The 27548-nt window shown below is 55.4% G+C and overlaps 1 protein-coding gene across 4 annotated transcripts in view; it reads right to left on the reverse strand.

Annotated features, from left to right (window-relative positions):
• The window catches only part of EPHB2 (EPH receptor B2), an 89442-nt gene that overhangs the window by 41593 nt on the left and 20301 nt on the right, over nucleotides 1-27548 (reverse strand). For all 4 annotated transcript variants that reach the window (XM_017735107.1, XM_017735106.1, XM_017735105.1 and 1 more), the window contains exons 3-4: nucleotides 3354-3509; nucleotides 2219-2554 (exon numbers count right to left, since the gene is read on the reverse strand). In XM_017735107.1, the coding sequence (XP_017590596.1) occupies nucleotides 2219-2554; nucleotides 3354-3509 (492 nt within the window). The remainder of the gene's footprint in view (nucleotides 1-2218; nucleotides 2555-3353; nucleotides 3510-27548) is intronic.

Consider the following 27548-nt stretch of genomic DNA (forward strand, 5'->3'; position numbering starts at 1 on the left):
CCCGTGTTTCTCCAAGACTCACCCAACCTTGGACAATTCCAGGGATGGGACAGCTGCCGCTTCTCTGGGCACCCTGTGCCAGGGCCTCCCCAACCTCACAGGGAACAATTCCTTCCTGCTCTCTGGCAGTGGGAAGCCATTCCCTGTGTCCTGGCACTCCAGGCCCTTGTACATGTGGGTGCTGAAGAACTGGTGACACCTGAAGGTTTTGGATGCTGCTGGTGACGAGGCATCTCTCCTCAGTCCCACAGCACACGGGGTCCCCAGCAGTCCCCGTGTGCCCCTGGGGGAACCAGGAGGATTTTCCTTGCTTCCTGCAGGGCTGCAGGACCCCGAGGGGTGTGGGCACTTTGCTTTGTCCAGCTGTGGCAGGAGCACAACCCCATCAGACGTTGAACGGTGGAGCCCCAGCTGGCTGCTCCACCCAGAGCCACGGCAGAGGGAGGCTCATCCTCCCTCTCTGCTCCCTCTCCTCTCCCCCAACACCCTCCATTCTCCTGTCCCAGCTCTGCCTTTGTGTCTGCAGCTTCTGTTACCAACTGCTAATGATCTACATCAAGGCTGCCAGGCAGTGCCGAGTGTAAGCAGAAGAATTCAGAGCCTCTAATTACAGAGGAATTAGCAACCAGACAGTTAGTGTTTAGTGCTAATGAATAGATACATTAAGAGAGACATCACACAGGCTGGGAAGTGTGAGCCCTGATAATAAAGGAGTGTCAAACCAGGAAAACACAAGGAGGAGGATCCAGGGGACTGAAAAGGATTCGCCTGTGCTTCAGCTCACTGGTTTTGCTCAGGTGGGAGCAGCCACGGGTGATACATGAAGGTTCAAGCACAGCAGAGAAATGCAAGTACAAAATATGAGCATCCAATTATTAATCCATAGTGCAGGACCACGGTGGGAGGGTGCAGAGTCCCTTCCCAGCTCGAGGCAGCATTACAGCCACCCCATCTCCATCAGGTAAAGGAAGCTGGTCACCCAGACCTGCTCCCCTCTCCTCCCCGGGGGCAGACCTGGCCCCGCTTGGAGCCAAAGCACAGCTCACCCCATGTCAGACCTGCTCTCAGGGCTTCAAAAACACCCTGACCCTGCTCCTGAGCTAACTCCAGATCAGAGGGCACCGTAATGGTTCACCCAGACACATTTGCAGGTTCCCTCTGGAAGTGATGCCCAGGTGATGCCCACCTGCCCCACTGCTGTTTTACCCCACCCACCATCCCCTGCAGCCAGAACACACCACAGCCTCCAGGCAATTCACCCACAGCTGCCAAATTCAGCCCTGGGGGTCAGGTAGCGTCCAGGGCAGCTTCAGAGGAACCAGAGTCTCTCCTACTCCCAAGCAGGGCTGTGCCTCACTGGCATCCTTCCACCTCAATCCCATTAAGCCAAGCCCCAGCCCCAGCCGTGCCCAGCTTCCAGATGGCTTCCAGGTGGGCTGGGAAGGCAGCCCCTGGCCAGCAGCTCGGTGGGGCTCCCTGCCACCAGCACAGCTGCCAGGGGGCTGCTGGTGACCCTCCTGGGAGCAGCACTGCCAGCCACTCTGACCACCCCTTCCCACAGCAAAGCCACCCTGCACAGAGCTGGAGATCCTGAATGAAACCCTCCCAGCTCTGTGCTCCAGCTGCTTCACCAAGCGACTCTGCAGTGGCACAGGAACTGGAGCAGATTCCCAGACCATTATCCCAAATATTCATCTCCCAGCCCCTCTTCTGTGCAGCTCTCCTTGGCTTTCTCAGTCTGTCCTGGCTCTCTCTACAGTCCAAGCAGGGGTTGCAGCTCCTATCGAAATGCTGGAGCCACCTCACCTTCCCTCCCCAGGAACCGGGAGTGTGTCTGCAACGCTCTTGACGGTGCCTGCAACGATGCTCTGAGGCAACAGCCTCAGGCCCAGCCACACACCCAGCACTGGAGAGTGATGCTGTGACACCAGGGGACAGTGCCACGAGCTGTTCTGCTGCTGTGATGGGGAGGCAGCTCTGCCTTGGGGCACACTCCAGCTTTTCACTGAAATAAGGGATATTTTCACACCCAGGGCTTGGGATTCACCCGAAAATTGCCAGGCACCTTCAGTGCCACTAACATTACAGAATAAGCAACACCTCACCCCACCTCTTGTCCCCTTCCAGCCCACAGGGGCTCAGCCAGCACAGCCCTGAGATGCTGCCCACCCCACCCCGGCGTGGGGAGCTCTGCTGAGGGCACCGCTCTGGGCCTTACCGGCCTGGTTGGTGGTGATGTTGACGGAGGCGAACTGCGGGGAGAAGGGGCTCTGGTCGGTGACGCCGTTGACGGCCTGGATCTCGAAGGTGTACTGGGTGTGTGCCAGCAGGTCGCTGATGTAGATGCGGGGCTCGGTGAGGCCCAGCTGGCGCGGGGCGAACTGCACGTTGTCCCCGCAGCGCGTGCAGGCCCCGCGCCCCGCGCCGCAGCTCTTGCAGATGATGTTGTACACCAGGTCCTCCCGGCCCCCGGAGTCCCGCGGAGGGCTCCACTCCAGCATCAGGGACGTCTCGTTCACGCTGGAGATCACGGCCTGGGGGGCGGACGGGATGGCTGGAAAGGGAACAGACAGGAAGGTGTGAGACAGCTGCACCCGCCCTGCTCCCCATCCCTGGGCAGAACTCTGCGTGAGCTGACCCGGGTGCTTCTCTTGGTGTCAGGGATGTGTGCAGCAAGCTGGACATCCAAAGGCAAGAGTGGGAATAAAACCAGTCCTCTTATCCCAGGCTAATTGGATTGTGTGACCGATGCCTTAGGTTTTAACTTTTTTACTTTTCAAATCCTGCACTGCCTGGTGTGTAACTCTGGAGTTTCTTGGAGCCTGTTAACTTCTGCTCTCTCGTGCTGGGTAGACATAACAAAGCCTCTCCAGGCCTGCTCTTCAAGGACACTCAGACTGTCCTGGGCCCAAAAAGTATAAACCAAAAATTTCTGAGAGCAGGGCAAGCTGAGGGGAAACTAAAACCACATCATTAAACTGAAGCTTTAATTGGAGAATTAACCCTGATATGCAAATGAACCAAACCTATAAAAGTGTGAAGAACTCATGACCTGTTGTCCATCTTGGGGTCCGTCTTGGCAACAGCCTCTGCCTCCCCCGGGTGTACCTTTCAAGGCCTTTCAAATAAATAATTACCTTTATTCCCTTAGTCCTGTCTAGTCTCTGTTTTTAGGTGGCCTCTCAAGGCATCACGACAGCCCTGGCAAAATTTACCAGTCAGTTTGTGTAGTAGGTTGTGTAGTACACCCCACTGGGATAGACACCTTTGTCAAGCATCTCTCGGTGCTTTGACTGATGATCATCTCCTTTCCCCACCACATGGTCCCCTCCCAGTTGCCCAGACCCACATACTGGTGCACGGCATGTCCACGGGATCGGCGTCGGCCCGGTAATATCCATTTCGGCACACGCAGTTTGTGGCCCCTTCCGAGGTTGTCCGGCTGTTGATGGGGCAGTGGACACACCCTTCATCCCCCTGGCTGGCCTTGAATGTCCCCAAGGGGCAGCCTGGAAGAGAAGGAGAGCAGTGTGAGCAACAAGAAGGGGGCTGGGGGGATGCCTGGAGCCCAACACTGCTGCCAAAACAACCCTTGGGGCTTTGCAGAGCCCAAAGGAAATCCTGACAACTGGAAGTGAACACAGTGGAGAAGGAGCAGCTGGTTGGAAGGCCCTGTGAAGGCACCTGCAGAGATGGGTCCCCCTGCAGACACCTCTGTCCCCACTCCCCAGCCATGAGTGCAGAACAGGGGTTGTAGGGATGCAGAGCAGATTTTTAGCCACTGCCACATAAGAAGATGTGAGTGGCTGTACCAGATCAGACCACGGACACCAGAATCCTCCCCTCAACAGCACCTGTCAGGGGGGTTTAGGTTGGATCTCAGGAAAGGTTCTTCCCCCAGAGGGTGCTGGGCACTGCCCAGGCTCCCCAGGGAATGGGCACGGCCCCGAGGCTGCCAGAGCTCCAGGAACATTTGACAGCATTGCCAGGCACAAGGTGGGATTGCTGGGGTGTCTGTGCAGGGTCAAGGGTTGGATTTGATCCCTGTGGGTTCCTTCCAGCCCAGGATATTCCATGATTCCATGACCACCCAAGGAGCAAGGCATGAACCAGGTGCACGTGTTGCCCACAACACTTCCCCACTCCTTTCTAAGATGCAGCTCCTTGCACTCAACACCCCACGTGGGTGTTTCTCCCACTAAGTTACCCACTCATTTTTGTATTCCCTGCAAATGTCCTGCACCCGTTTGAGCCCCAAAGAGCCCTGTGCTGTAACCACTTGCTGCAGGAAGAAACTGCTGCTCTCTGCTTCGAAGCCAAGCTGCCATTCCTGATGCCATCCCACACCTCCGTTGCCAATGGACGCTCAATCACCATCCACCTTGTCCACGACCTCTAGGGTTGTCCAAACCACTGTCATGCTCCACACTGCATAACAACATTCACTGTTTTATTCTCTTCTTTCTTCAGCAGTGCCCACATTATTTTTTAACCATGATGGTACCGACTGTGAAAGCCCCAAGATCTGTCGTGAGGGACACCGGGCCAACTCCCAGCTCATCTCTGTGCAGGTGTGTGTGAACTGGTCAACTGGAAGATGCCCCTGCCCATGGCAGATGGTCTTTAAGGCACCTCCAAGCCCAAACCATTCTGTGATTCCACCATTCCATGAACCTGGGGTTGTTTTCTCCCATTTGTATCACCTCAAGTCTTTTCAATTCCAACTGCCTTCTCACTCCCTGGTCACGCTGTCTCATAGGGTCCTTTTGCAACTCCCCACAGAGTTTTGTCTTCATGACTTTGTAGATGTGGGACATGGCTTAGTGGTGGACACGGCAGTGCTGGGTTGATGATCCTAGGGGGCATTTCCAACCTTAATGATTTTATGACTCAATATTACAAATGAATTGCTGGCTCTGCTGAGCAGTAGCAGCGGGCCCTCAACCCCACGTGTGTCCAGCCCCACAGGGTGGGCGAGGGGGCCATGGGGGTGTGTGGTGCCTACAGCTGGTGGTGGTGAAGGCTGGACCACGCTGTGATCCAGCACTCCCAGAACCAGCACTCATGGATAAAAACAGCCCTGCAAAGCTCTCAGCACCAGAAAGTCCCCTCCAAGCCCAGGGATCACCAGTGCCCAAGGAAAAGCTCGGCTCGGAGCGTTCCTCTGTGGTTACTCCTGTTGTGACTTTCTGCTGCTGTTAATTCTGACACAGCCTGAAGAGCCTGGGGGGAGCCAGGTGGTTCCTGTGCTGAAACAAGTTTAACAAACTTCTCCTTCAGCCGCCTGCCAAGGCTCCCAGGAATGAGGCAGATCAGAAAACAGCCTGGGAAAAGCATTCACTGGGGTTGCTGTGAGCAAGAGCCATTGCTAAAAAGTAGCTATTTTTCATTTGGGAAAAAAGGAAAAAAAGAAGGGTTTTTTTTTTCACTTTTCATCTCCCTTCCTCCGGAATTATCCTGAGTTTCCAATGAGAAAAGCTCTACAGAAAAATTCCACCAGCCTTCCCATTTGCACAGTCCTTCCTTCCTGTAATGGTCAAAGGAGCTGTTGAAAAACGGGATTCTCCTCATGTTCCTGGACGTTTCCATCAATCCCTCACCCGTTCGATTCCATTCCTGACCCAGTTCCCTCGGGACCAGCCCATCTCAGAGCGTGTTAAGCTGTTGGGAGAGGTGATGGCTGGGCAGTTCTGCATTCCCCAGCAGCGATGGGGACATGATAACAGGCTTCCTGCACTAATACCAATATTTGACACATACAAAAAGACCAACACATAAAATTGCTCTCGTCTGGCAGCCTGGGCGAAATGCAGGGTCATCGCTGCAAGGATGGTTTCAGACAGGGGCCTCTTTCACCTTCCTGAGGTTTATTTTAAAAATAGCTACTTTCCTGTAATGCTTCTTCTGCATCAAGACAGAGAGACATCCAAAAAGTGCCCAGGCTGCGGAGTTTAGTGACTACTCCAAGGGATAAAAACATTCCCCACATTGGCCCTGGCACAGGTCAGTGGCTGGAGAGGGATAAAAACTGGGGCTCGGTGGTTGTTCCTCAAAAATACCGAGCTGGGACGCTGAAACTCTTTGCATGAGCCACCAAAACACAGCCAGGAGTTTTGGCAAGTCCCCTCCTCCCCAGTAGGTCCCGCATGGGATAAAACAATCCTGGAAAAATCAGGACTTCTCCAAAGTTAAACGTTCTGAAATCATGCGGAAAGACAGGAAAATCACTGAAATTTGACGCAAAGCCCTTTTTTTTACTGATTTATTTTTCTCAAGTAATGACAACCTCCAGAAGTAAAATAAATGAACGTTGTGTTCAAAACTGTTCTGCTCCCTCCAGGTCATCCCCTGGGTGAGAAAACAGCTCTTCTTTTGGAATCCACCCAATTTCTTGTTTCCAGAGTAAACAGCACACCAAAAGTGAAATCTTCACACAGGGGCTAAACCCCCTTCTGCCTGAACAATGGGAATGTTCTCACCATGTGCTGGAAGCATCACAGAATCACAGAATATCCTCAGCTGGAAAGGGCCCACAAGGATCATCAGTCCCACCCCTGGCCCTGCACAGACACCCCAACAACCCCACCCTGGGCAGCCCCAGCAGCGCTGTCCAAACGCTCCTGGAGCTCTGGCAGCCTCGGGGCTGTGCCCATTCCCTGGGGAGCCTGGGCAGTGCCCAGCACCCTCTGGGGGATGAACCTTTTCCTCATGTCCAGCCTGACACAGACATGAGGACACCCCAGCTTTCTGCCCTGGGAGGTGACAGCAGCTTTAGGACATTGCTCCTTTTCCTTAGGCCTGCAGCAAGGACATCCCTAGAAATTCCTGCTTGGAAAGAGGGAATGGAACCAGCGAAAGCACAGAAATTTTTACTTTATCGGAGCATCTCTCATCCCTGGAGGGCAATTACGGTGCTGGTGTCTCTGGCCCCATCACTGCAGCGGTTTCCCACACCTCCAGCACCAATGGGACGCTAACAGGGGTTCACAGGGGACAGATGGACCTTTAATTGCCTCGCTGCTGCACAGATCCCTGGATGGCTGCCTCGCTGGGATACGGCTTCGGAGGCAGCCTGCAGTCCTGGCTGTGGCTCTCTCCAGCAAGGCTGGGAATGCTGAGCAGCACCGGGGGTCCTTGTTTCCCATTCACTCATTCCCAGGGCATGGAAAGGTGGTCGTGCCTGGGAAGGCACATGCTTTGGGAATCACAGAACCACAGAACAAACTCAGCTGGAGCGGACCCACAAGGATCATCAAGTCCAGCTCCTGAAGGGAAGAACCCACGGAGGATCCTGCCCTCCCTGCAGAGGACCATGCCAGGATGTGGGAGGCAAGGCCACCTCTGCTGCTGGCACCAAGCTTCCAGCCCTCCTGTCCCAGGGCAGCTCAGCAGGGAAAGGCACCCACGGCTCAGGAGAAGCCTTTGGCCAAACGTGCAGGAGGGGCCACAGAGAGTTTCCCTGTTCCCTCGTGTCTCACTGCCTCTCTCCAACCAACTGTTTAATTAATCCAGTGTGAGCTGGGCAGGCTCCAAACAGGCTCCTCTGCATCCCAAACTGCCCTGGCCTTCAGAGCCCAGGGCCCTCCTGGAAACAGCTCTGAGCAAACAGCTCCCTCCTGCAATAAAGTTCCTAAAATGGCACCTTCAGCCTGTGCTGAGGGCTCTGAGGAAGGAAGGATTCTCCTCGCCCCCTCTGTCTGGCCCTGTTTCTCCTGGCAGCAAGGATCCCTGCACTCCAGCGAGGCATTTTTAAAGGCTGATGGAAACCAGGCAGTCCTGGCTCTGTCAGGATCTGCCAGGAGCCTTAAATCCCCAGCCTTATCTCCCCACTGGCTCCTTTCTCCCTGCGGGGCCGGGGCTGGGGGCTGGCTCTGCAGCTTCCCTGCTGTTGCAGGACCCAGGGCCGGTCGCCCTGGCCACATCCTGCCCCTCGCCCTCCTCTGTGGGTTCGGGGTCCCTCTTCATGCTTTTGGGATCCCCCCTCCATGCCCTTGGGGTCCCTGTCCCACAGGCACCCTCATCACCCCACAAACCCTACCCCACAGTGCTGCTCCCACTCTGACCCCACATGGAATGAGTCCCACAGATATGCTCTTATGGAGAATAATGAAAACAATATCCTGGGCCAAGCCAGGAGGAGCATGGCCAGGACATCGGGGAAGGTATTTTCCTTTCCCTTGCCAGGCAATGGGGATGCTGCCATGGCTGGACTAGGGTTGCCCAGTTCAAGGGTGATATGGAGAAGCAGGAGAGTCCAGTGGAGGGTCACCAAGACGGCCATCCCTGGGGCACAGGACATAGGGGAGGTGGGAAGAGCTGGATGGCGTAACTGGGGATACCGGGGTAAGGGGGGATCTAACTGCACCTGCTGACGACAGACCCAAACACTTCTCAGGGTGCCAGACCCTGCAACACAGGACAAGGACCACAAGTTCAGGCAGGACATTAGGAAAATCCCCTTCTCCAAAAGATGGTGCTGGCCTGGGAGAGGGGTGGTCGAGTTCCACCCTTGGGCAGAATTCCACGGCTGCCTTGAGCTCATGCTGGTGGCAGCCCCAGTGCAAATGGGGGCTGGACATGAGACCCCAGACCCTCCCTCACCAGCACTTCTGGTTCTCTACTGTTTGTGGGGTGTGGGGTATTTCATGGAATCATGGAATGACAGGATGGTTTGGACTTGAAGGGACCTTAAAGCTCATCTCAGGTTCAATTCCCTTCCACTATCCCAGGCTGCTCCAAGCCCCATCCAACCTGGCCTTGGGCACTGCCAGGGATCCAGGGGCAGCCACAGCTGCTCTGGGCACCCTGTGCCAGGGCCTCCCCACCCTCACAGGGGAGAATTCCTTCCCAATCTCCCACCTAAATTTACTCTCTTCCACTTTAAAGCCATTTATGATGTTCTATGCAGAACTATTATGTCCAACCAGCTCTGAATTTCCTCCTTTTTCCTTTCATCAACCATACCCTGCTTGGAAGATGAGGTGGGTGTTGCAATGACATTGTCACTTTTCCCATATTCTGCTCCATTCTGTCCCTCGCACCTTGACCCTTGTTTTCAGTTCTGCATCCAAACAGGTCTCACTTTGTCTCACTTGTAAATTTGTCCATCCTCTGCTTGTTCCTGTCCCCTGTCCCTCACCTGATGGTGTTTGTCCTCGTAGTGAAAGGGTGGCCTTTGGACAACCCAAAGGAGCAACACTGCCTTTGGATCCACTTCCAACTCTTTCCCAGTGTCCCCAGCCTGGAGGGTGCTGCAGGGACGAGGACTCGGTCTGGCCTTGAGGAGGCAGGAGATGACACCTGAGCCCTCTGGGTCCTGGAGCTGGCTGCCAGCTTGCAAAGAGCGAGGAGTGGGACCTGTAGGTGCCAGCTCTCTGCACTGTCCCCTCCCAGGGCCACATGGCTCCTCCGGTTTCCTTAGGGATAAATTTAACTGGCAGCCTACGCTGTTACCTCATCCTCAGATAAGCAATTAATGCCACTGCCAGGTGCTGTCACTGCCAACAGCTCTGACAGCATTTGGAGAGCAGGGGAGGGAAATACAGGAGGGAAAACAGGGTTAAATGAGATTAACTGGAGGGGAACCTCCATGATGTGGATTACAGAATTGTCAATAGCGGGAGAGGTCCCAACTCAAATGTTCCTGTTTAACCCCATCATTCTCCATGGGATGGGAATGGAAGCAAGACAGGACAGGCTGCAAAAGCATCCTGGCTCACAGACACGTCCCCACTGACAGGGCCAACACCCTGCACCTCAGCAGCAGCTCCAGGACATCACCTGGGTCCCATCACCTGCCCACGGGCACCGCTGCTCCAGCCTCACAGCTGGAGGTGCCAGCACTCCAAACTCCACATTCCCTGCAATGGTGCTCCCCACCAGCCCCCTCACCTGCCCCAGCTCCATCCCAGGCTCCCACAGACACAACTCCCTCAAAAGTGCCCTATGTGTCCACAGCTTGCAGTGGTTTAAGAGCTCACATCTCATTCTCAGCATCATCTCCTGTGTCCCTTGGTCCCCGGGAAGAGGGACAGTACTGGGAGAGCGTGGGGCTGTGACAGGACCTTAGTGCTGGGGTGTCACAGAGGTTTGGAGGGGACAGGGCAGGGCAGAGTGATGCCCTGCTCTGGGAGCTCCCCAAAACACACCACGCTGGAAGGTCCTGCAAGGGATAAATACACCCTGACCTCTGGCCAGGCTGTCCTCAGCCCAAAGCTCCACAGACCAAGGGCCAAGGGTCCATCCTTTGGACACCATGGGACAAACCGATGGTGCTCCTCACACACCAAATCCACGCAGGTACAGTTCCATGCTCTCCTGAGAGCATCCCCAGCCTTGGGCAGGACCAGCCTCATCCCAGCCCCAGCAGCTCCCTCCCAGTGCTGTGCTCCAGCACAGAGCTGAGCTCTCACCTGGGAGAGGCTTCCCCGCAAATTCTCCCCCCGCAGGTTCCCGGGGTTCACAAGGTCACCTCCCTTCCAGCACTGCTCCCAAGTTCAGGCATCTGGTGAGCCCAGCACACCTGTGGGCAACACACCTGCGAGTCCCCCCCGTGCTGCTGGGGGGAGGCACATCCATCAGTGCTGATGGGATTTGGCTGTCAGAGAGAAATGCCTGGAATTTCTTACCTGCCCAGTCAGCCTGGTTCAGCCTCCCCAGCCTGTCACGGGTTCTTAAAGAGAAATGGAAAGTTTTCTGTCCCTGCCTAAGCATGGGGGACTGGGATGTCACCAACATCCTCAGAGTACGGATGGAGAGGACCATAATCCAGCATTTTTATCCTGTCAGGGCTGTCCATACACAAGGGGAGAGGACTTCCCTGTCCCTATTTGGGGTCAGTCTCCTCTCCCAGATATCAAGCAAAAGAACAAGAGGAAACAACTTCAAATTGTGCCAGGAGAGGTTTAGATTGAATATTAAGGAAAATTTTGTCATGGAAAGAATGGTCAGGTACTTGCACAGGCTGCCCCGTGCAGTGGTGGAGTCACCATCCCCAGAAGCGCTCAAAAAACATGTGGATGTGGCACCTGGGGACGTGGGTTAGTGGTGGCCCTGGCAGTGCTGGGTTAATGGTTGGACTCAACCTTAGAGAGCTTTTCCAACCTTAGTGATTCCATGATTCTCTGGTTCTGTCCCAAGGAGATGTGGATCTGTGTGTCCATCATGCTGCTGTGACCAGGGCTGGATGCAGCCCAAAGGCTCAGCTCACTGCACACTTCCAGAGGCCTCCGTGGGAAGCTGAAACCAGGGGGTGAGTTCAGAGCTCAGGAGCGCAGTGCTGGTGGCAGCAGATGCCTCAAACTCCTGGCTCCTGCAGACACCTGAAGAGCAGCCCAGGATGTAGCTGCTCCAAGGCCAAGCTCAGCAGCTCAGTGCTCTCCTGAAGCAGGATATTCCCCACCCCAGGAATGGCTGCTGGCCCAGGAGCAATCCCAGTGCCAGGCACGGGGGGAGCAGAACGCTGCCAGTGCCTGCACAGTGTCAACCTCCAAACCTTGTCTCGGCAGCTTGGCACACACAGGAGGAACCAGAGCTCCAGGGGCTGGAAAACAGCATTGCCTGGGAGCCCTGGGGTGACTCGCATGGAGCGGGGGAGGACTGGGGCACTGCTTTCATCTCTGGGGTCCCAGCACAGGAAGGACGTGGAGCTGCTGGAGTGAGTCCAGAGAAAGCCACAGAGAAGCTCTGAGGGCTGAAGCCCCTCTGCTCTGGAGCCAGGCTGGGAGAGCTGGGAGTGCTCACCTGGAGAAGAGAAGGTTCCAGGGAGAGCTCCGAGCCCCTTGCAGGGCCTAAACGGGCTCCAGGAGAGCTGGAGAGGGACTGGGGACAAGGCATGGAGGGACAGGACACAGGGAATGGCTTCAAATGGACAGAGGGCAGGGTTAGGTGGGATATTGGGAAGGAATTCTTCCCTGTGAGGGTGGGGAGGCCCTGGCACAGGGTGCCCAGAGCAGCTGTGGCTGAGTGTCCAAGGCTAGGCTGGACAGGGCTTGGAGCAGCCTGGGACAGTGGAAGGTGTCCCTGCTCACGGCAGGGAGTGGATTGGGATGAGCTTTAAGGTCCTTCCAACCCAAACCATTCTGGTAGTCTACGATTTTATTTTCATATTTCAAACACGCTGCTCAGGCCAGCAGCACGTCTCTTTTCTCTTGATGCAAACACTGAAGCACTGTGGACTCACACTGACTATTCTGAGCCAGCTTTCTCCTAGAGGTCTCCCGAAGAATTCAGGACCTTCACATTTTGTTCCTTTGTTTGGTCTTATTTAATTGTTTCCCCAAGCTTGTGCCTGGGAAAGCTCTGCCTTGGGAGAGGGGCAATGTTAACCATTACAGGAACACTTCCCAAGGGTTTAACACAGGGAAAGGAACAAACCAAGCAGGCAAGTGGTGACATCAAAGTTGCACTGATGGAAATCCCCTAATCCTATAAATCCTTCCCGCTTTAATTGGTGTTAAAACAAAGATAATCTTATCTCAGCCCTATAAAAGAAGGGATAGGATGTTCTTTCTAAAAGCCTCTCTAGAAGCCCTCGTAAACTTGACAAACATTCCGTGTTTCCAGCCCAAGGAGAACAACTTTAATCCTAAAGGAAACAGGAAAGCAAAAAGGGATCTTTTCCTGGACAAGAGCCCTTTAAGTGTCCCCAGCCCCCATGATCCTGGTGCCAATTTGGAGTCACACCCCGGCACTGTGGGGGTGCTGGGGACAGGCACAGACCCCCCAGGACCAGACATGGACTGGGGGCACCAGAGCAGGCATGGACCAGGCAGTGTCTGCACATCCCCAGGTCTGAGCAGAGCCAGGATCAGACCCGGGATGGATTTGTGCCTCCCCCTCCAGGTACTCCACGTGCATCTGCGGCTGCCCAATGTTTTTACCTGTCTCGTCTCCACTCCCTTGTCCCAGATGTTGGAGGAGCAGTTTCAGAGCCTGCAATGGGGTCTCTGAAGGAACCCCCACCTGACCCAGAGGCCCCAGTCCAGTGCGCAGCCAATGGCACTATTCCCAAATCGCTCTGCCTTGACTTCCCCCGCACCACGAGCCCTCCCACCCCACGCTCCCTTCCCCATCTCCAGCAGAGCCCTGCAGACCCCCTCCAGGTGTCCTTCCCAGGGCACAAGCAGCTCTTCCAGGTGGAGCTGGGGGTGGCCAGGAACCCTTGGAGTGGGAGCAGGCATGTTTAATCATCACATTTTAATGCTGCTTAGCACCCAGTTGGGACAGGTTCAAAGTGCCAGTTGGTTTGGCGCCAGCAGCCACTTTCCAGATGACAGCACTGCTCTGTGTCAGCCCTGGGTGCTGAGCGGAACTGGCAGAAGGGTGATTAAAAATGGGCCATTATGGTGGGTTAAGTCACTGGAGGAGCTGCACAGAACCTTTCCTTCCTGGCCTGCAGTGAGTAGAGAAGCTGCGGGGAGGCAGCACGGTTCACATTGCCCACCTGTGCTTGCCAAAATGCCCCGAAGGAGGCTTAGGAAAGGCAAAACCTCAGGAGAACCAACCTTCCTCCAAAAAAAGCTCCCAAGTGCACTGGCAATGGAGGGCTGTTCCAGGGAAGGCCACCAGGATGCTGGAGCACATGGTGGGCAAGGAGAGGCTGAGGATGGATGTGAGCCTGGAGAAGAAAAGGCAAAGGAGAGGCCTTGCTGCTGTCTGCGGGGTGTGAGGAAGATGGAGCCAGACCTCAGAAGGAAGGCAAGACTCAAGCTGGCACATGGAAAATTCCAGCTTGACACAAGGACATTTTTCACCACGAGGGAGGTCAAGTACTGGGAGGAGGGACCAGAACAGGGATCCACATCCTCGGAGACAGTCACAGCCTCTCCCTGGGAACTGAGCTGCTTTCCTGCCACTCCAGCTGCCCACAGCCAACTGAGCTTCCACTTCTCAAGGTCCAGGAATAGTCTTCAGGAGCAGACTGGGAAAAAATTCACTTTCCCCTTTGTTAAAGCAATCCCAGTGGAAGCGAGGTCCCTTCCCCACAGTGGAGCCCCTCGGTGCTGTTACCACCATGGCTCAGGGACTGCAGAGCCAGCCTGCGACTCCAGCTCCGCTCCACAACTCCATCTGTCCCTGCCACCTCGGATTCCCTCACATCCCAACAGCCACACTTCTGGTGCTCAGACGTTTTCAGGGCTTCCCCAGCAACCTGAGCTGAAGCAGCTCCAGCCAGCAGTGAGCTGACATTGGGACACTGTGTTTGTTCTTGCAGAGTGAACTGCAAGGATAACCCAAAATCGCTGTGCCCACAGGCACCTGAGCTGCCAAAAAGCTGGGGCTCCATTGAAACAGGCCCCTCATGGCTGGGATCATTAAGGTTGAAAAGCCTTCTGAGATCCTCTGAGTCCAACTGCCAACACAGCACTGCCAGGGCCACCACCAAATACCACACCCACAGACACATTGAACAATTCCAGGGATTGGTGATTCCATCACTGCCCTGGGCAACCAGTGTCAATGTCTGAGCACCCTTTCCGTGAAGGAATTTTCCCTAATATCCAATCTAAACCTCCCCTGGCCCAGCCTGAGGCCGTTCCCTCTCCTCCTGTCCCTGTTCCCTGGCAGCAGAGCCCGACCCCCCCGGCTGCCCCCTCCTGTCAGGGACTTGTGCAGAGCCACAAGGTCCCCCCTGAGCCTCCTTTGCTCCAGCCTGAGCCCCCCCAGCCCCCTCAGCCACTGCTCATGAGACCTGTGCTCCAGCCCCTTGACCAAGGAAGTCCAAGGAAGGAAGACACATCTCTGCAATCAACACAGGAATTTTTGACAGAAAACAGGAAATACGATGTGGGGCTGTACAATGAAGACTAAGAAAACCACTGTCACCTCCAACTCTTCCCAAAGAGCATCTTGAACCATCCCACACATGAGAACCACCGGCATGGCCATGTCAAGATCACCCTGTGCCAGGGACGTGCATGTAAGGAAAGATAAAGTAGGGATTTTAGACATTATTTCCTAGGAAATCTTTTATAAAGCCTCCCTGTGTAGCAGGAGTGTAACGACTGCCACAATTCATGGCTGTACAAACACCCAGGAGCAATTCCCACTGTCTACATTCCCTGTGCACTCCATGTGTCATTGGGCTGTAGTGCTTGTGCAGCATCGAGGGCTGTGAGGGATCAACATCAGAGGGAGGAAGCTGAGCCCTCAGTCCCCAGGCCCCCATTCCACTGATAACTTTCTCTGAAAGGATGCTCTGATGAGGGAAAACCAGCAGCAAATAATTATCTCTCTAAATCCATCAGGAGCAGTGCTCAATGGAGGGATCTGAGAGCCGAGCATGCCGGAAAACAGATGGGAAGAGGCAATTTTCAACAGCTCATAATTCCCATTATTTGGGTGGGTTTTGCCTGCATCCATCAAAATGCACCTTCCACATCTGAAAGCTTTCTTCCACCAGATTTCATACGTCCAAACTCCAAGATCTTCCTACTCCCACTGGAAAGCAGCACAAGGAACTTGAGACAGAAAAGATGTGAGGTCGCTCAAAGAGAAGGTCGGGAGATGCTGGCTGGTGTCAGCCATGCGAAGGTTGAACCCAGCCCCTGCCTCTGTGCATTTAAAGTAACTCTCTGTAAATCAGGGTCTTCCCTGCTTCCCAGATTTCCAGGGCTCTCCCCCTGTGCTTGAGGGCTGGCTGCCAGCCCCGGCGTGAGCACGGAACAGGTTCCCAGAGATGCCAACAAAGCCATCAAGGACAGAGAGTACAAATGAACCCCCGTGAATAATAACCAAAATAGCCTCAAATAAAGTTGCTGCTGCCCCCAGGAAAAGGCAATTCATATTTTTATAATGAAAATTAATTCTGAACCAAAAATGACAGTGAAGGAGTAAAAATGCATCTTAAAAAGTCATGAACTGGCAGCAGGAAAAACAGCAGGAAATACAGCAGTTGGTAAAAGCAGTGGAAAGAACAGGGTCCTTAAGACTAACAGCAACAAGATGGGAATCAAGAACACAAGAAAAATGAAGCCATAGTCAAGAGATGGGCCTGCCCCCAAAATATGGGAAAATCATCCACTGTGCCACAGAAAGAAAGGGATATTTAATCACATAGTGTGTGCATGGAGAGGGATTGTTTCATAACCAACACTTCCCTAAAATTTTCCATTCCTCCTGGTGTAGGAGGAACATCGGCTATGGGCTGCCCGAGCAGGATTAGATAACTGGGACCCAAGAGCTTTAAGGCTCAGCCAAGGAACTCTGTGATGCGGCTGCTGGTGTTTATGAAATCCCGCACTGTGAGGCCATTCCAGGGAAGCAGACACATGGATCATGCCATGCCAAAGGATCTCCAAGGGCAGGAGGTGCTCAGCTCTCCTGGCCAAGGTGATGGCACCACTGCCAGGGGTGAAGAGTGGAACAAGCGACTTGAAATAAAGTCCCCTGATACCTTTTCTTGGTGTTATTTGGCTCTGCAGAGTGGGCTCAGACACTCGGAGCATCCTCCCAGCCCCGTTCTGCACAACGTGGTTCTTGGATTACGTGCTACAGAGAAACCAGGATGGGAGACAGCGAGGGGGCTTCAGAGAACAGGCTGAGTGTGAGGGCCCAGCATGGAGCTGCAGCAATGGATCCACAAGATCTCAGATGGAGAGGACCCTCTTCTCAGCTCTGGTGAGATGCCCCTGCAGAGCTGCCCCCAGCCCTGGGGTCCCAGCACGGGAAGGACGTGGAGGTGTTGGAACAAGTCCAGAGGAGGCCACGGAGCTGCTCCAAGGGCTGAAGCCCCTCTGCTCTGGAGCCAGGCTGGGAGAGCTGGGGGTGTTCACCTGGAGAAGAGAAGGCTCCAGGGAGAGCTCAGAGCCCCTTCCAGAGACTAAAGGGGCTCCAGGAGAGCTGGAGAGGGACTGGGGACAAGGCATGGAGGGACAGGACACAGGGAATGGCTTCAAATGGACAGAGGGCAGGGTTAGGTGGGATATTGGGAAGGAATTCCTCCCTGTGAGGGTTTGGAGGCCCTGGCACAGGGTGCCCAGAGCAGCTGGGGCTGCTCCTGGATCCCTGGCAGTGTCCAAGGCCAGGCGTCTCGTGTGAAGCACGCGGGGACAGTGGAAGGTGTCCCTGCCCATGGCAGGGGTTTGAATGAGATAAGCTTGAAGGTCCTTTCAACCCAAACCATTCCGGGATCCTTTGAAGACAGAGAGTGCCCAACGCATTGGGTCAGGCCTGGATGTGATGTGAGAACTTGCACAGGCAGTGTGGCACAAACAACAATTTCCCTCTGCAGCGAAAATGCAGAGATTTGGGCTTCTTAATCCTCAGGCTGCCCGAGCGCTGAGCTCACTTGGCTGAGAGGGGTCCCAGTCGTTCTCCAGGGACCTTCACTGCCTTTCCCCAAGGTTAGCCACTCCCAAAGCCCATGGCATGGCTGGGGCTGACACCAGGATTTCCTCTGTCTGCAGAGGAGAGGGGGAAGGCAGCCACGCTGCCTCGGTGAGAAGCAGCTGGGATATTTGGAAAAGGGGCTGCGGTCGGAGAAGGGTTTTCTTCAAAGCACGAGACTCCTGGAGCAGTTCCAGGCAGAGCTGGGAGCAGGACAGATGGCAGAGCCCCACTAATCCAGACGGGCAAGCCAAGCCCAGCACTGTGCAGCTCCCTGGGACGCTGCCAAGCGCCAGCTCCCGCTTGCAAGGCCCCACTGGCTCGTACAGATTAACCCTGCCCCGAGAAGGTCCCGTGGGGAGACACTCCTGTTTGGGAAGATTTGAGCTCTGATTGATGAAGGATGTGGGACTGGAGCAGAGAGAAGCGAGCAGAGCCAGGCTGGAGCATGGAGTGCACATCCCAGCCCTCTCCTGCTGTAATCCTCACCAGCAGAGTGCAAACCCCTGAAATTCCCCAACCTGACACATCCCCATCCTTCATCCCAGCAGGAACGTGCTGCAGCGCAGGGATGTTAACAAGGAATTGCCTTACTAGTAGGGGAGGACCTCACTGCTCTCAACAACTGCTTGTAAGGAGGTGGTTGTAAGGTAGGGGCTGGACTCTTCTCCCAGTAACAAGTGATGGGACAAGAGGAAATGGCATCAAGTCGTGCCAAGGAAGGTTTAGATTGGGTATCAGGAAAAATTTCTTCATGGAAAGGGTATTGGACCAGGCTGCCCTGGGCAGTGCTCACCATCCCTGGAAGTGTTCAAAGCAGGTTTAGAGGTGGTGCTCAGGGACAGGATTTAGTGGTGGACCTGGCAGTGCTGCATGAACAGTTGGACCCGATGGTCTTAGAGGACTCTTCCAATCTGCTCCTGCTTCTTTTGGCTCCCTCTGCAATGCTGCAGAGCCTGGGTTTCCACAGAAAGGCAATGTCACGGGCAAGGACACACAGACTGACTGCAGGCAGCTTGCTAGGCAGAGCTCTGCTTGGCAGGACAAGGACCAAGAGACCCTGTTTTGCCATCAGCAACTCTGCCAGGACTAAACACAAGCTCCTCCAGCATCTTTAGGATGCTTCGACTCTTCCTACCTTGTGACTTCTCCTCCCCCCACTCTCTGGGGTACCTCAGGCCACTGCTTTTGCTCCTGTGATTTCACCTGCTCCCATGGCAAACCATGGGTACGTGTGCCCCCAGCTGGTGCCCTGCCATCCTTCCACACAGGGACCTCAGCAACCCTCGTGATCATCACGGTAGGATGGAATGTGGAGACTGCTCTGCTCCCGTGCTGGTCCCTCACGCTGTCCTCCTGCGCTGCTGGCCCTGCTCTTGCTCTCTGGCTGGTCCAACACGAGGTATGGATGGATGGCACCTCTGGGAGGAGGTACCAAAAAAGTGATGAGAAAACTCACAGAACCCCAGACTGGTTTGGGTTGAAGGGACGTTAAAGATCATCATGTTCCACCCGCTGCCATGGGCAGGGACCCCTTCCACTATCCCAGGCTGCTCCAAGCCCCATCCAACCTGGCCTTGGACACTGCCAGGGATCCAGGGGCAGCCCCAGCTGCTCTGGGCACCCTGTGCCAGGGCCTCCCCACCCTCACAGGGGAGAATTCCTTCCCAATATCCCATCTAAGCCTGCCTTCTGTCCATTCCCTGTGTCGTGTCCCTCCATCCCCTGTTCCCAGTCCCTCTCCAACTCTCCTGGAGCCCCTTTAGGCCCTGCAAGGGGCTCTGAGCTCTCCCTGGAGCCTTCTCTTGTGCAGGTGAGCACCCCCAGCTCTCCCAGCCTTTCCTCATAGAGGAGCCCAGGACCAGTGATGTGAGGTCTCCTTGAGACAGAGACACAAGGAGCTGTCACTGCTCCGTGCTTGGCTGGCAGCTGTGGAAGGCCCATGGCTCTCATGCCACTGGGCACCTTCATTTGTCTTTGGGCATTTCTGTACCAGGAGCTCCAGTCGAGGACTTCTGGCTTTAAAGTGAAAGAGAAGAGGTTTAGATTAGAAATTCTTCCCTGTGAGGGTGGGGAGGCCCTGGCACAGGGTGCCCAGAGCAGCTGTGGCTGCCCCTGGATCCCTGGCAGTGTCCAAGGCCAGGTTGGACAGTGCTTGGAGCAGCCTGGGATAGTGGGAGGTGTCCCTGCCGTGGCAGAGGTGGGACTGGATGAGCTTTAAGGTCCCTCCCAACCCAAACCATGGGGTCTGACTGGTCCCTCCAGGCAGTGAGCAGCAAATCCAAGCGGGCACAGCTGTCCCAGGGAACCCCTGGCTCTCCCCGTGTCCAGAGCAGGGATCACCAAACCACAGACCAGGCTGCACGCACAATCCGGCAGCGGGAGAGGGCTGGAGGCAGCTCATGGTGTGTCCCTCAGCCTGACCACGGGCCCTGGTCCAGCCCACACAGCCTGTCCTGGGGGCACACGCTGGGCTGGGGCTGTGCCCTGGGGACTGCTCATCCCTGGGAAGCACCAGCACACAGAGCACAGCAGGGCCCTGTGCTGGCCACCACTGCCCTCCAGTCCATCCCAGCACAGGCAGTGCCATGGAACTGGAACCCAGATACTCCCAGGACTGCTCTCGCTGGTCTAGAGCTGAAAATTAAATTAAAACCGCGACAGGGACAGTTAATTAAAGCAGATTAGTGCGAGACTAATTAGGGACGCTGACACTGCAACCATCAAGCCCTGTGATGTTAATTAGCTGTTCATTAATGTCAGCTCCCTGTTCAGTACAGAAATATGAACTGCTGATCTCCTGGGCTTCACGTGCAGCAGAGCACACGGGATCACTCGGTCACCTCCCCCGGGGGCGTGTCCCGCCTTGTCACCACCCCGCAGAAACACTGTCACCAACAAGGGTGTCACCCTCACCACCACCGAGACACTCCCCACCACCTGTGAGAGCCTCACCACCACCACCAGCAGGGCCCTCACCACCAGCACCAGTGAGACCCTCACCACCAACACTGAGAGCCTCACCACCACCAAGAGAGAGACCCTCACCACCACCCAGCACAGAGACACAGCCACCACTGACAGAAATACGCCGTCCCCACCCTGTGCCCCATAGCCAGGAGGGCCCCCCCACAGCACCATGCACAGCAGGACAGCCCAGCACCCCCTGTGAGCGCTGGCCATGTCCCTCATGGACACCTTGCCCCGTGTCACTGTCAGGAAGCTGAGTAATGCCCAGCATCCACCCACAGCACTTCCTAAAACTGGCACCCACTGACTCCCACAAGATGGACAGACCTTGTTTCTCCTCATCCTAAGCCTTGAAAAGGTACTAGGAGATAGAATTATGGAGTTGTTGGGGTTGGAAAAGCCCTCTAAGATCACTGAGTCCAACTGTCAACCCAGCTCTGCTGTGTTCACCACTAACCCACGTCCCCAAGTGCCACACCCACATGTTTTTTGAACGCTTCCAGGGATGGTGACTCCATCACTGCCCTGGGCAGCCTGGTTCAGTGCATGATCACCTTTTTCATGAAGAAATTTTTCCAGTATCCAGCCTGAACTTCCCCAGCACAGTTTGAGGGTTTGAGGCCGTTCCCTCTCCTCCTGTCCCTGTTCCCTGCGAGCAGAGCCCGACCCCCCCGGCTGCCCCCTCCTCTCAGGGAGTTGTGCAGAGCCACAAGGTCCCCCCTGAGCCTCCTTTGCTCCAGGCTGAGCCCCTTTCCCAGCTCCCTCAGCTGCTTCTGGAGCTCCAGACCCTTCCTCAGTCCTTTTCCTTCCCTGGACACGCTCCCATCCCACCATTGAGGCCAGAGTTGGGACACAAAGAATAAGGCTGGAGGACACTGAAAAACCACTGAGATCCTTGGCTGGGAGCACTCAGGACTGTCGGGAGCACAGCTGGTACTCCAGGGGGCACAGCCTGGTTATAAGGAACATGCACAGCAACTGCTGGGAGAACACACGAGGGCTGCAGGGATCAGAACGTGGGTGTTCGAGGCAGGCAGAGGGTTCTGGGGGACACAAAGGTTACAGGGAGCACACAGGTGCTGCAGAGAGCACATGCTGCGGGAACTCCACACGTGCTTGTAGGAACTCCACACACGGTTGTAGGAACTCCACACGTGCTTGTAGAGACCCCACACAGCAACTGTGTGGGGCACACACAGGGTTGTATGGGGCACACACAGGATTGTGTTGGGCACACACAGGATTGTGTGGGGCACACACAGGGTTGTATGGGGCACACACAGGATTGTGTGGGGCACACACAGGGGTTGTAGGAAGCACAAACAGGTTGTGGGAAGCACACACACACCGCACAGAGCACAGACAGGCTGTAGGGATCTCCAACAGCCCACAGGGAGCACACAACAGACTGCAGGGAGCACACACAGGGTGTAGGGAGCAGAGGTTGTAGGGACACACACACAGGCTGAAAGGAGCTCCCACAGGGCTGTAGGGCTAACAGGGAGGCTGAAGGGAGCTCCCACAGGGCTGTAGGGCTAACAGGGAGGCTGAAGGGAGCTCACACAGGGCTGTAGGGATAACAGGGAGGCTGAAGGGAGCTCACACAGGGCTGTAGGGATAACAGGGAGGCTGAAGGGAGCTCACACAGGGTGCAGGAGCACAGAGGGAGCTGAGGGAGCCACCAGTGGCTCTTGGGCTGCGCCCACTCATAGTGCAGCATGAGCCATGGGCACCATGCACCCCACTGCACCCCCAGCCTGCTGACTTCAGCCCCCCGTGAGCTCTTTGGCTGCCTGGTATCACCCCAGCCACAGGGCCTGCCTGCCCCACACAGCCCCTAGCAGGGTCCTGGGACACGGGAGTGCTCCTGTGCCTGGTGACAGTCACAGTGTTGAGTGCTGAGTTGTCACCCAGAGGAAATGCAGCTGCGATGGAGCATCTCCCAAAGATAGTCCAGCTGCCGGGCTGTGCCAACCCCCAAACCTTGCACATCCCTCCAACACGGTCACATTCCCCCCACACACCCAGAACCAAGCTGCACCTTCACTTCTCACCGTGGAAAACACAGGAAGGTGCTCAGGCCTTCTCTAACCCGTACCCTGCTCCAGCACCGCAAGAAACCCTGCGGATGATGCTTCCAACAGCACCACCCTGGGCTAGTGGAGGGCACCCCTGCCCATGGCAGGGGGTGGAACCAGATGAGGTTTAAGGTCCCTTCCAACCCAAACCATGCTGTGGTTCTGTGTTTTAGCCAGCTCTGGAGGAAAAAGGTGTCTCCTGTGGGTGTGCAAATGGGTGATGGGTGGGAGCCAAGAGGGGACATCCTAATGGGAAGCAATCAGACTCCACTGCTCCTCCTCCCCCAGAGCATATTTAGAGCTTTCAGAAAGAAACAAAACTTGTTTATCTTAACGCTAATCAATTTATAGCAATCAAAATAAAACCCATTAGGAGCCATTCTCCATTTGAATTTCAAAGAGGCTTCTGACCCCAGGAGGCTCCCAGCTGATTGATTAGAAATTTCTGACACTAATGTGTGTCTTCGAAGGGTCCAGTGTGGCTTTAATTCCTCTCTCCTGAGACACTGATCGTGTGTTAACATCTGTCAGCCCCTTCCTGCACTTAGGGGAGGGGAAATTCATGAACACACGGAGTTGCCTGGCACAGCTGGGGAGAAGGCGGCATTTGCTAGCTTAAACAGCTTCCAGGAATCCCTTGGGGCAAATCATTTGCATGATCCTTTTCTCATTGGGCAAAAAAAGAGCTGGAGTGCACCAAGAAATGAAAAGCAGTGATGCAGAGCGGAGGCAGAGAGTGGAGGGTTAGAGCTCAGGGCTGGGATTTGGCTTTTGCATCCCAGCTTTGCCCCAGACTCCTTGTGTCCCTTACAGCCACAGGAAACACAGGATGGGTTGGGTTGGAAGGGACCTTAAAGATCATTTCATTCCAACTCCCCTGCCATGGGCAGGAACACCTTCCACTCATCCCTGGCTTCCTCCAGAAAAACCACAGACGGCACAAGGGAAAAAAGAAAAATCCTCAAGCCCAAGACACATTCCCATTGCTCCCAGGCTTTTGTTTTTAATCACGCTCCCAGTTTGGAAACTACAGCCTTCACTTTTGGTGGGCAGGAATTCATATCCTTCAAGGGCATTCCATGACCCAAAGAGGATTGGGTCAGTCCTGGGCAACCCTGCTCCCCTTCTGTGGGGGAGGAAACAGAGTAACAGCAATGAAACACATAGGAGAGGTGATTTTTATCTGGAGAGGTGATTTCTATCTGGAGATAGATGTAGGGAGGAGCCTTCATCCTCCAGGATGGAACACGCTTGGTCCACCCGTGGTTTGTAAAGTGGAGATGAGCACACCTGACCCCACTTGGGGACAGACCTAAAGGACAGAGCTCCTGGTCGTGGCATGGGGTCCTGCCCAGCCAGGGGACATTTCCTGCATGTGCAGGTGCAGACGATGCCCTGCCAGACCTCCTGCCTTGAGGGCACCACCCTGCTGACCACAGACCCCTTTACTGGAGCTGGACACACACGGCTGGGCAAGAAAGGGCATTTTTTTGGTTGGGAGATTGAAATAATTGACCCAGCGATGGAGGGATTTGACCCTTTACCCCACACCTCCTTGTCTGATGCAGAAAAGCTGAGGGTGGTCGAACACTCAGGCTCAGGATCTATCCATGGAGGGATTGATGGGAGGACAGCACGGGAACAGCGTAATCCCTCGCATGCTTCTCCATCCGCACAAAGGAAAGGGGTGGAGAAGGGGTGGGAGGAGAAGGGGTAAATCTGTCCATGCAAGGGCAAACAGCAAGAGAAGCAGGCAGAGGCTCCCTGCTGCCTCCACCCCGCTCCCACTGACATCCATCCATCCATCCATCCGTCCATCCCCTGCGCGGCGCTCCCGGGTGGCACCGAGCGCCTCTCACTTTCAGCAGATTAAAGCAGCTAATCTGGTTAATGAAGGCAAATCAGTCCAGTGCTGCTGCTCTTCCCTGCAGCAGGGCGGGGGTCACAGAGCAGAGCTCTGCAGCCCTGCTGCAGCCCGGGGCTCCCAGTGCTGAGCCGCTGGTGCTGCAGTGTCCCGAGGGGCCAGGCTGGGCTGTCACCGCCCCGGTGGGCAGGCAAGGGCAGCACATGTGGCAGGAGGCACCTGGGGCTCGCAGGAGCCTTTGGCCTCTGCCCCATCCCACCCAGGAGACACTGCCAGGCCCTGGGTGCAGGACAGGACACGGGGAATTGGTGTGGGTGTGGTGGGGCTGGCCGGAGCAAAGGTCCTTGGGCAGGGGAGGGATGCAGCAGCAGGGCTGGGGGGGAAGCAAGGGCTGTCCTGGGATGCATTACAGATGGCACCAGAGCAAGGAACGAGATGAGCTTTAAGGTCCCTTCCATCCCAAACCAGTCCACGATCCAAAGGATGCTGCGCCGGGGACTTGCTGTCCTCGGGCCCTCCTGCAGCCCAGGAGGCAGTGGAGGGGGGCATCTCTCCACCCTGGCACCAGAGGGAGGAACCACTGCTGCCAAGGCCATCACACAGGTCACACCCTAAGGACACCTCCCTCCTTTTCCACCAGCATCCCCAGCTGGGCAGCCCAGTGCCCGTGGTGCCAACAGGGGATGGGAGGCACGGGATGGGCTGTTGGCAATGTCCGCACAAAGGTCCCCTCAGTGGCTGCTGCCAGCAGGACCAGGGCAGAGAGGACATTGCCCACGCTCTCACAGGCACTGCTGGGTCTTCTCAGCGCCCCTGGGGCTGGGCCCTCCCCAGCCATGCACAGATTTGGGGTTCAGGGTCCTGCCCCTCATCCCTTTGCTCTTTGATACCCTGGTGGCCGGTCCTCAGCTAAAGCCCAACGCCCAGCAATGAACCATCTTGTTTGACATGCTCCAAAACGTGGAGAAGTCCCTCATCTCATTAGCTTGCTCTAGTGGTTAATCACTTAGAAACACATGCCTAATTTTTTAAATTTGTTTAGCTTCAGTTTAACCCTACCAGTTCTTGTTATCCCTTCCTTTGGAAGATCAAAAGCCCTTTAGAGGCTGGGCTTTCCTCTTGGTAATCATCTCACCTAATCTTCATTAGGAGAAGTCACTGAGCCACAGAGCTTTTCAGTCCCCAATGGAAGGGCATTTTCCACAGCTCTTGGGACCACATTTGTCTTTCCCTGCAGCATCCTCCAGGTTTATTTTTCGTATCCCACTTGAACCTTGCAGAGCAGGGTGCTCTGCTCACCTGGAGGCATTTTTGCTCACCTGGAGGCATTTTTATGACCTCAGGCTACAGGACAGACAAATTTTGCATTTAAATTCTTCATCTGAGATGTGGCTTGGCACAACCTCCCAAACTTCCTCACTTGCTGCTCACTGTTTTATCAGCAGAGATTTTCCACTCCCTACCACTTACAGCAGGTCTGGGTGCTGCTGACCCATGCCGGGGTCCTCTGTCCCCTCATGCACCTGAAGATCATATTTAGAATCACAGAATAGTTCAGGTTGGAAAAGTCCTCCGGGATCATTGAGTCCAACCCAGCACTGCCATGCCCCACCACGTAAACCATGTCCCCAGGTGCCACACCAACAGTGACTCCATCACTGCCCTGGGAAGCCTCTTCCTGTTTGACAACCCTTTTGGTGATTAAATCTTTCCTAATATCCACTGTAAACCTCCCCTGGCTCAACTTGAGGCTTTTTCCCCTCGTTTCACCCCTTGTTACTTGAGGAGCAATCCCATTACCTCAAGATGGCCCCAGCACCCTACCAGGGCTCACTCTGTCTCCAGAGCAGAGGTGGTGCTTGGGTCAAGCTGGCATCATGGTCCTGGCACAGGAGCACCCATGGCATCCCAGCAGGGATGGTGGGAAGGCACCTTTGAGGTGTCCAGGCCACTCTCCAGCTCACAGAAGGGCTCAGTCCTAAGGGCTCAGGGCAGCTGCCTGCAGCCAAGCCTTGGAAGTCTCTGAGGATGGTGATGCTCAACCTCTCTGGGAACTTCTCTGCTTTTCCAAAGCCCATCCTGAGCCTCCCAAGCCGCAGCTTGTAGCTGCTATTCCTTCCTACAGGACCTGGCACCACCAGTGGGGGCCTGGCTCCTTCCTTTTTCAATGGCCCCACACAGAGCTGTGGCTGTGCTGAGATCCCTTCTTGGCTTTCCTTCCCCAGGTTCCCTGCACTGCGCTGAAATCAGCTTGGGCCAAGCTCCAGCCAAAGCAGCAGCAGTTCAAGCCACATCCCTCCACCATTCCATACAGCACATGATCCAACCCTGCTGCTCAGGAGTTGGGAAAGAGCCTCCTGAGACATGAGATAAACGCCTCTGGCAGCCCAAGAGTACTGAGATCTGCAGCAGAGCTCAACCCCTCCAAAAATCCCCATCCAGCCTGAAAATCACAGAATATGCTGAGCGGGAATGGAGTCACAATGATCATCAAGTCCAGCTCCTGGCCCTGCACAGACACTCCAACAATCCCACCCTGGGCATCCCTGGCAGCGCTGCCCAAACGCTCCTGGAGCTCTGGCAGCCTCGGGGCCGTGCCCATTCCCTGGGGAGCCTGGGCAGTGCCCAGCACCCTCTGGGGGAAGAGCCTTTCCTGAGATCCAACCTAAACCTCCCCTGACACAGCCTCAGCCATTGCCTTGAGTCCTGTCCCTGGCCATCACAGAGCAGAGATCAGTGCCTGCCCCTCCTCTGCCCTCATGAGCAAACTGTGCTGAGTGTCCCCTCAGTCCCCTCCTGTCCCAGTGGCATCCATCAGGCCCACCAAGGGTGACCCCCCACTGCACAAAGCGTGGGTGACATCCCCAGACAGGCACAGGCTGAGGTGGATGCCGAGGATGTCGACCCTGATGATGCTGAACAAGGAGCTGCCCTGAGCACCCCACGGGCTGGGGCAGGGGGTGACGAGTGACACAGGACGTCCCAGCATCCCCAGATCAGCCGGGTTTGCCAGAGCTGCAGTCGCTGGCGGCGAGTGACAGAAGATCTCCAGGTGCCGAATGACTGGGCAAGAACTCGGCAGAAGAAATTCAGCAGTGACAAAAGGAAACGAATGCACTTGGGGGAAAAGAGCCCTAATTATACAAACACAATGATGGGCACTAAATTAGCTATTAACATGCGGGGAGGGGATCTCGGCAGCACTAGAGATAATGCTCTGAAAACATCAGTTCAAAGCTCATCCATCATCAAAAAAAATGAGAAAATGTAAGGAATAATGAAGAAAGGAGCCCAGTGCAGAGCAGGAA

Source organism: Corvus brachyrhynchos, unplaced genomic scaffold (assembly GCF_000691975.1).
Source record: "Corvus brachyrhynchos isolate BGI_N302 unplaced genomic scaffold, ASM69197v1 scaffold525, whole genome shotgun sequence".
NCBI classification, from domain to species: Eukaryota; Metazoa; Chordata; class Aves; order Passeriformes; family Corvidae; genus Corvus; species Corvus brachyrhynchos.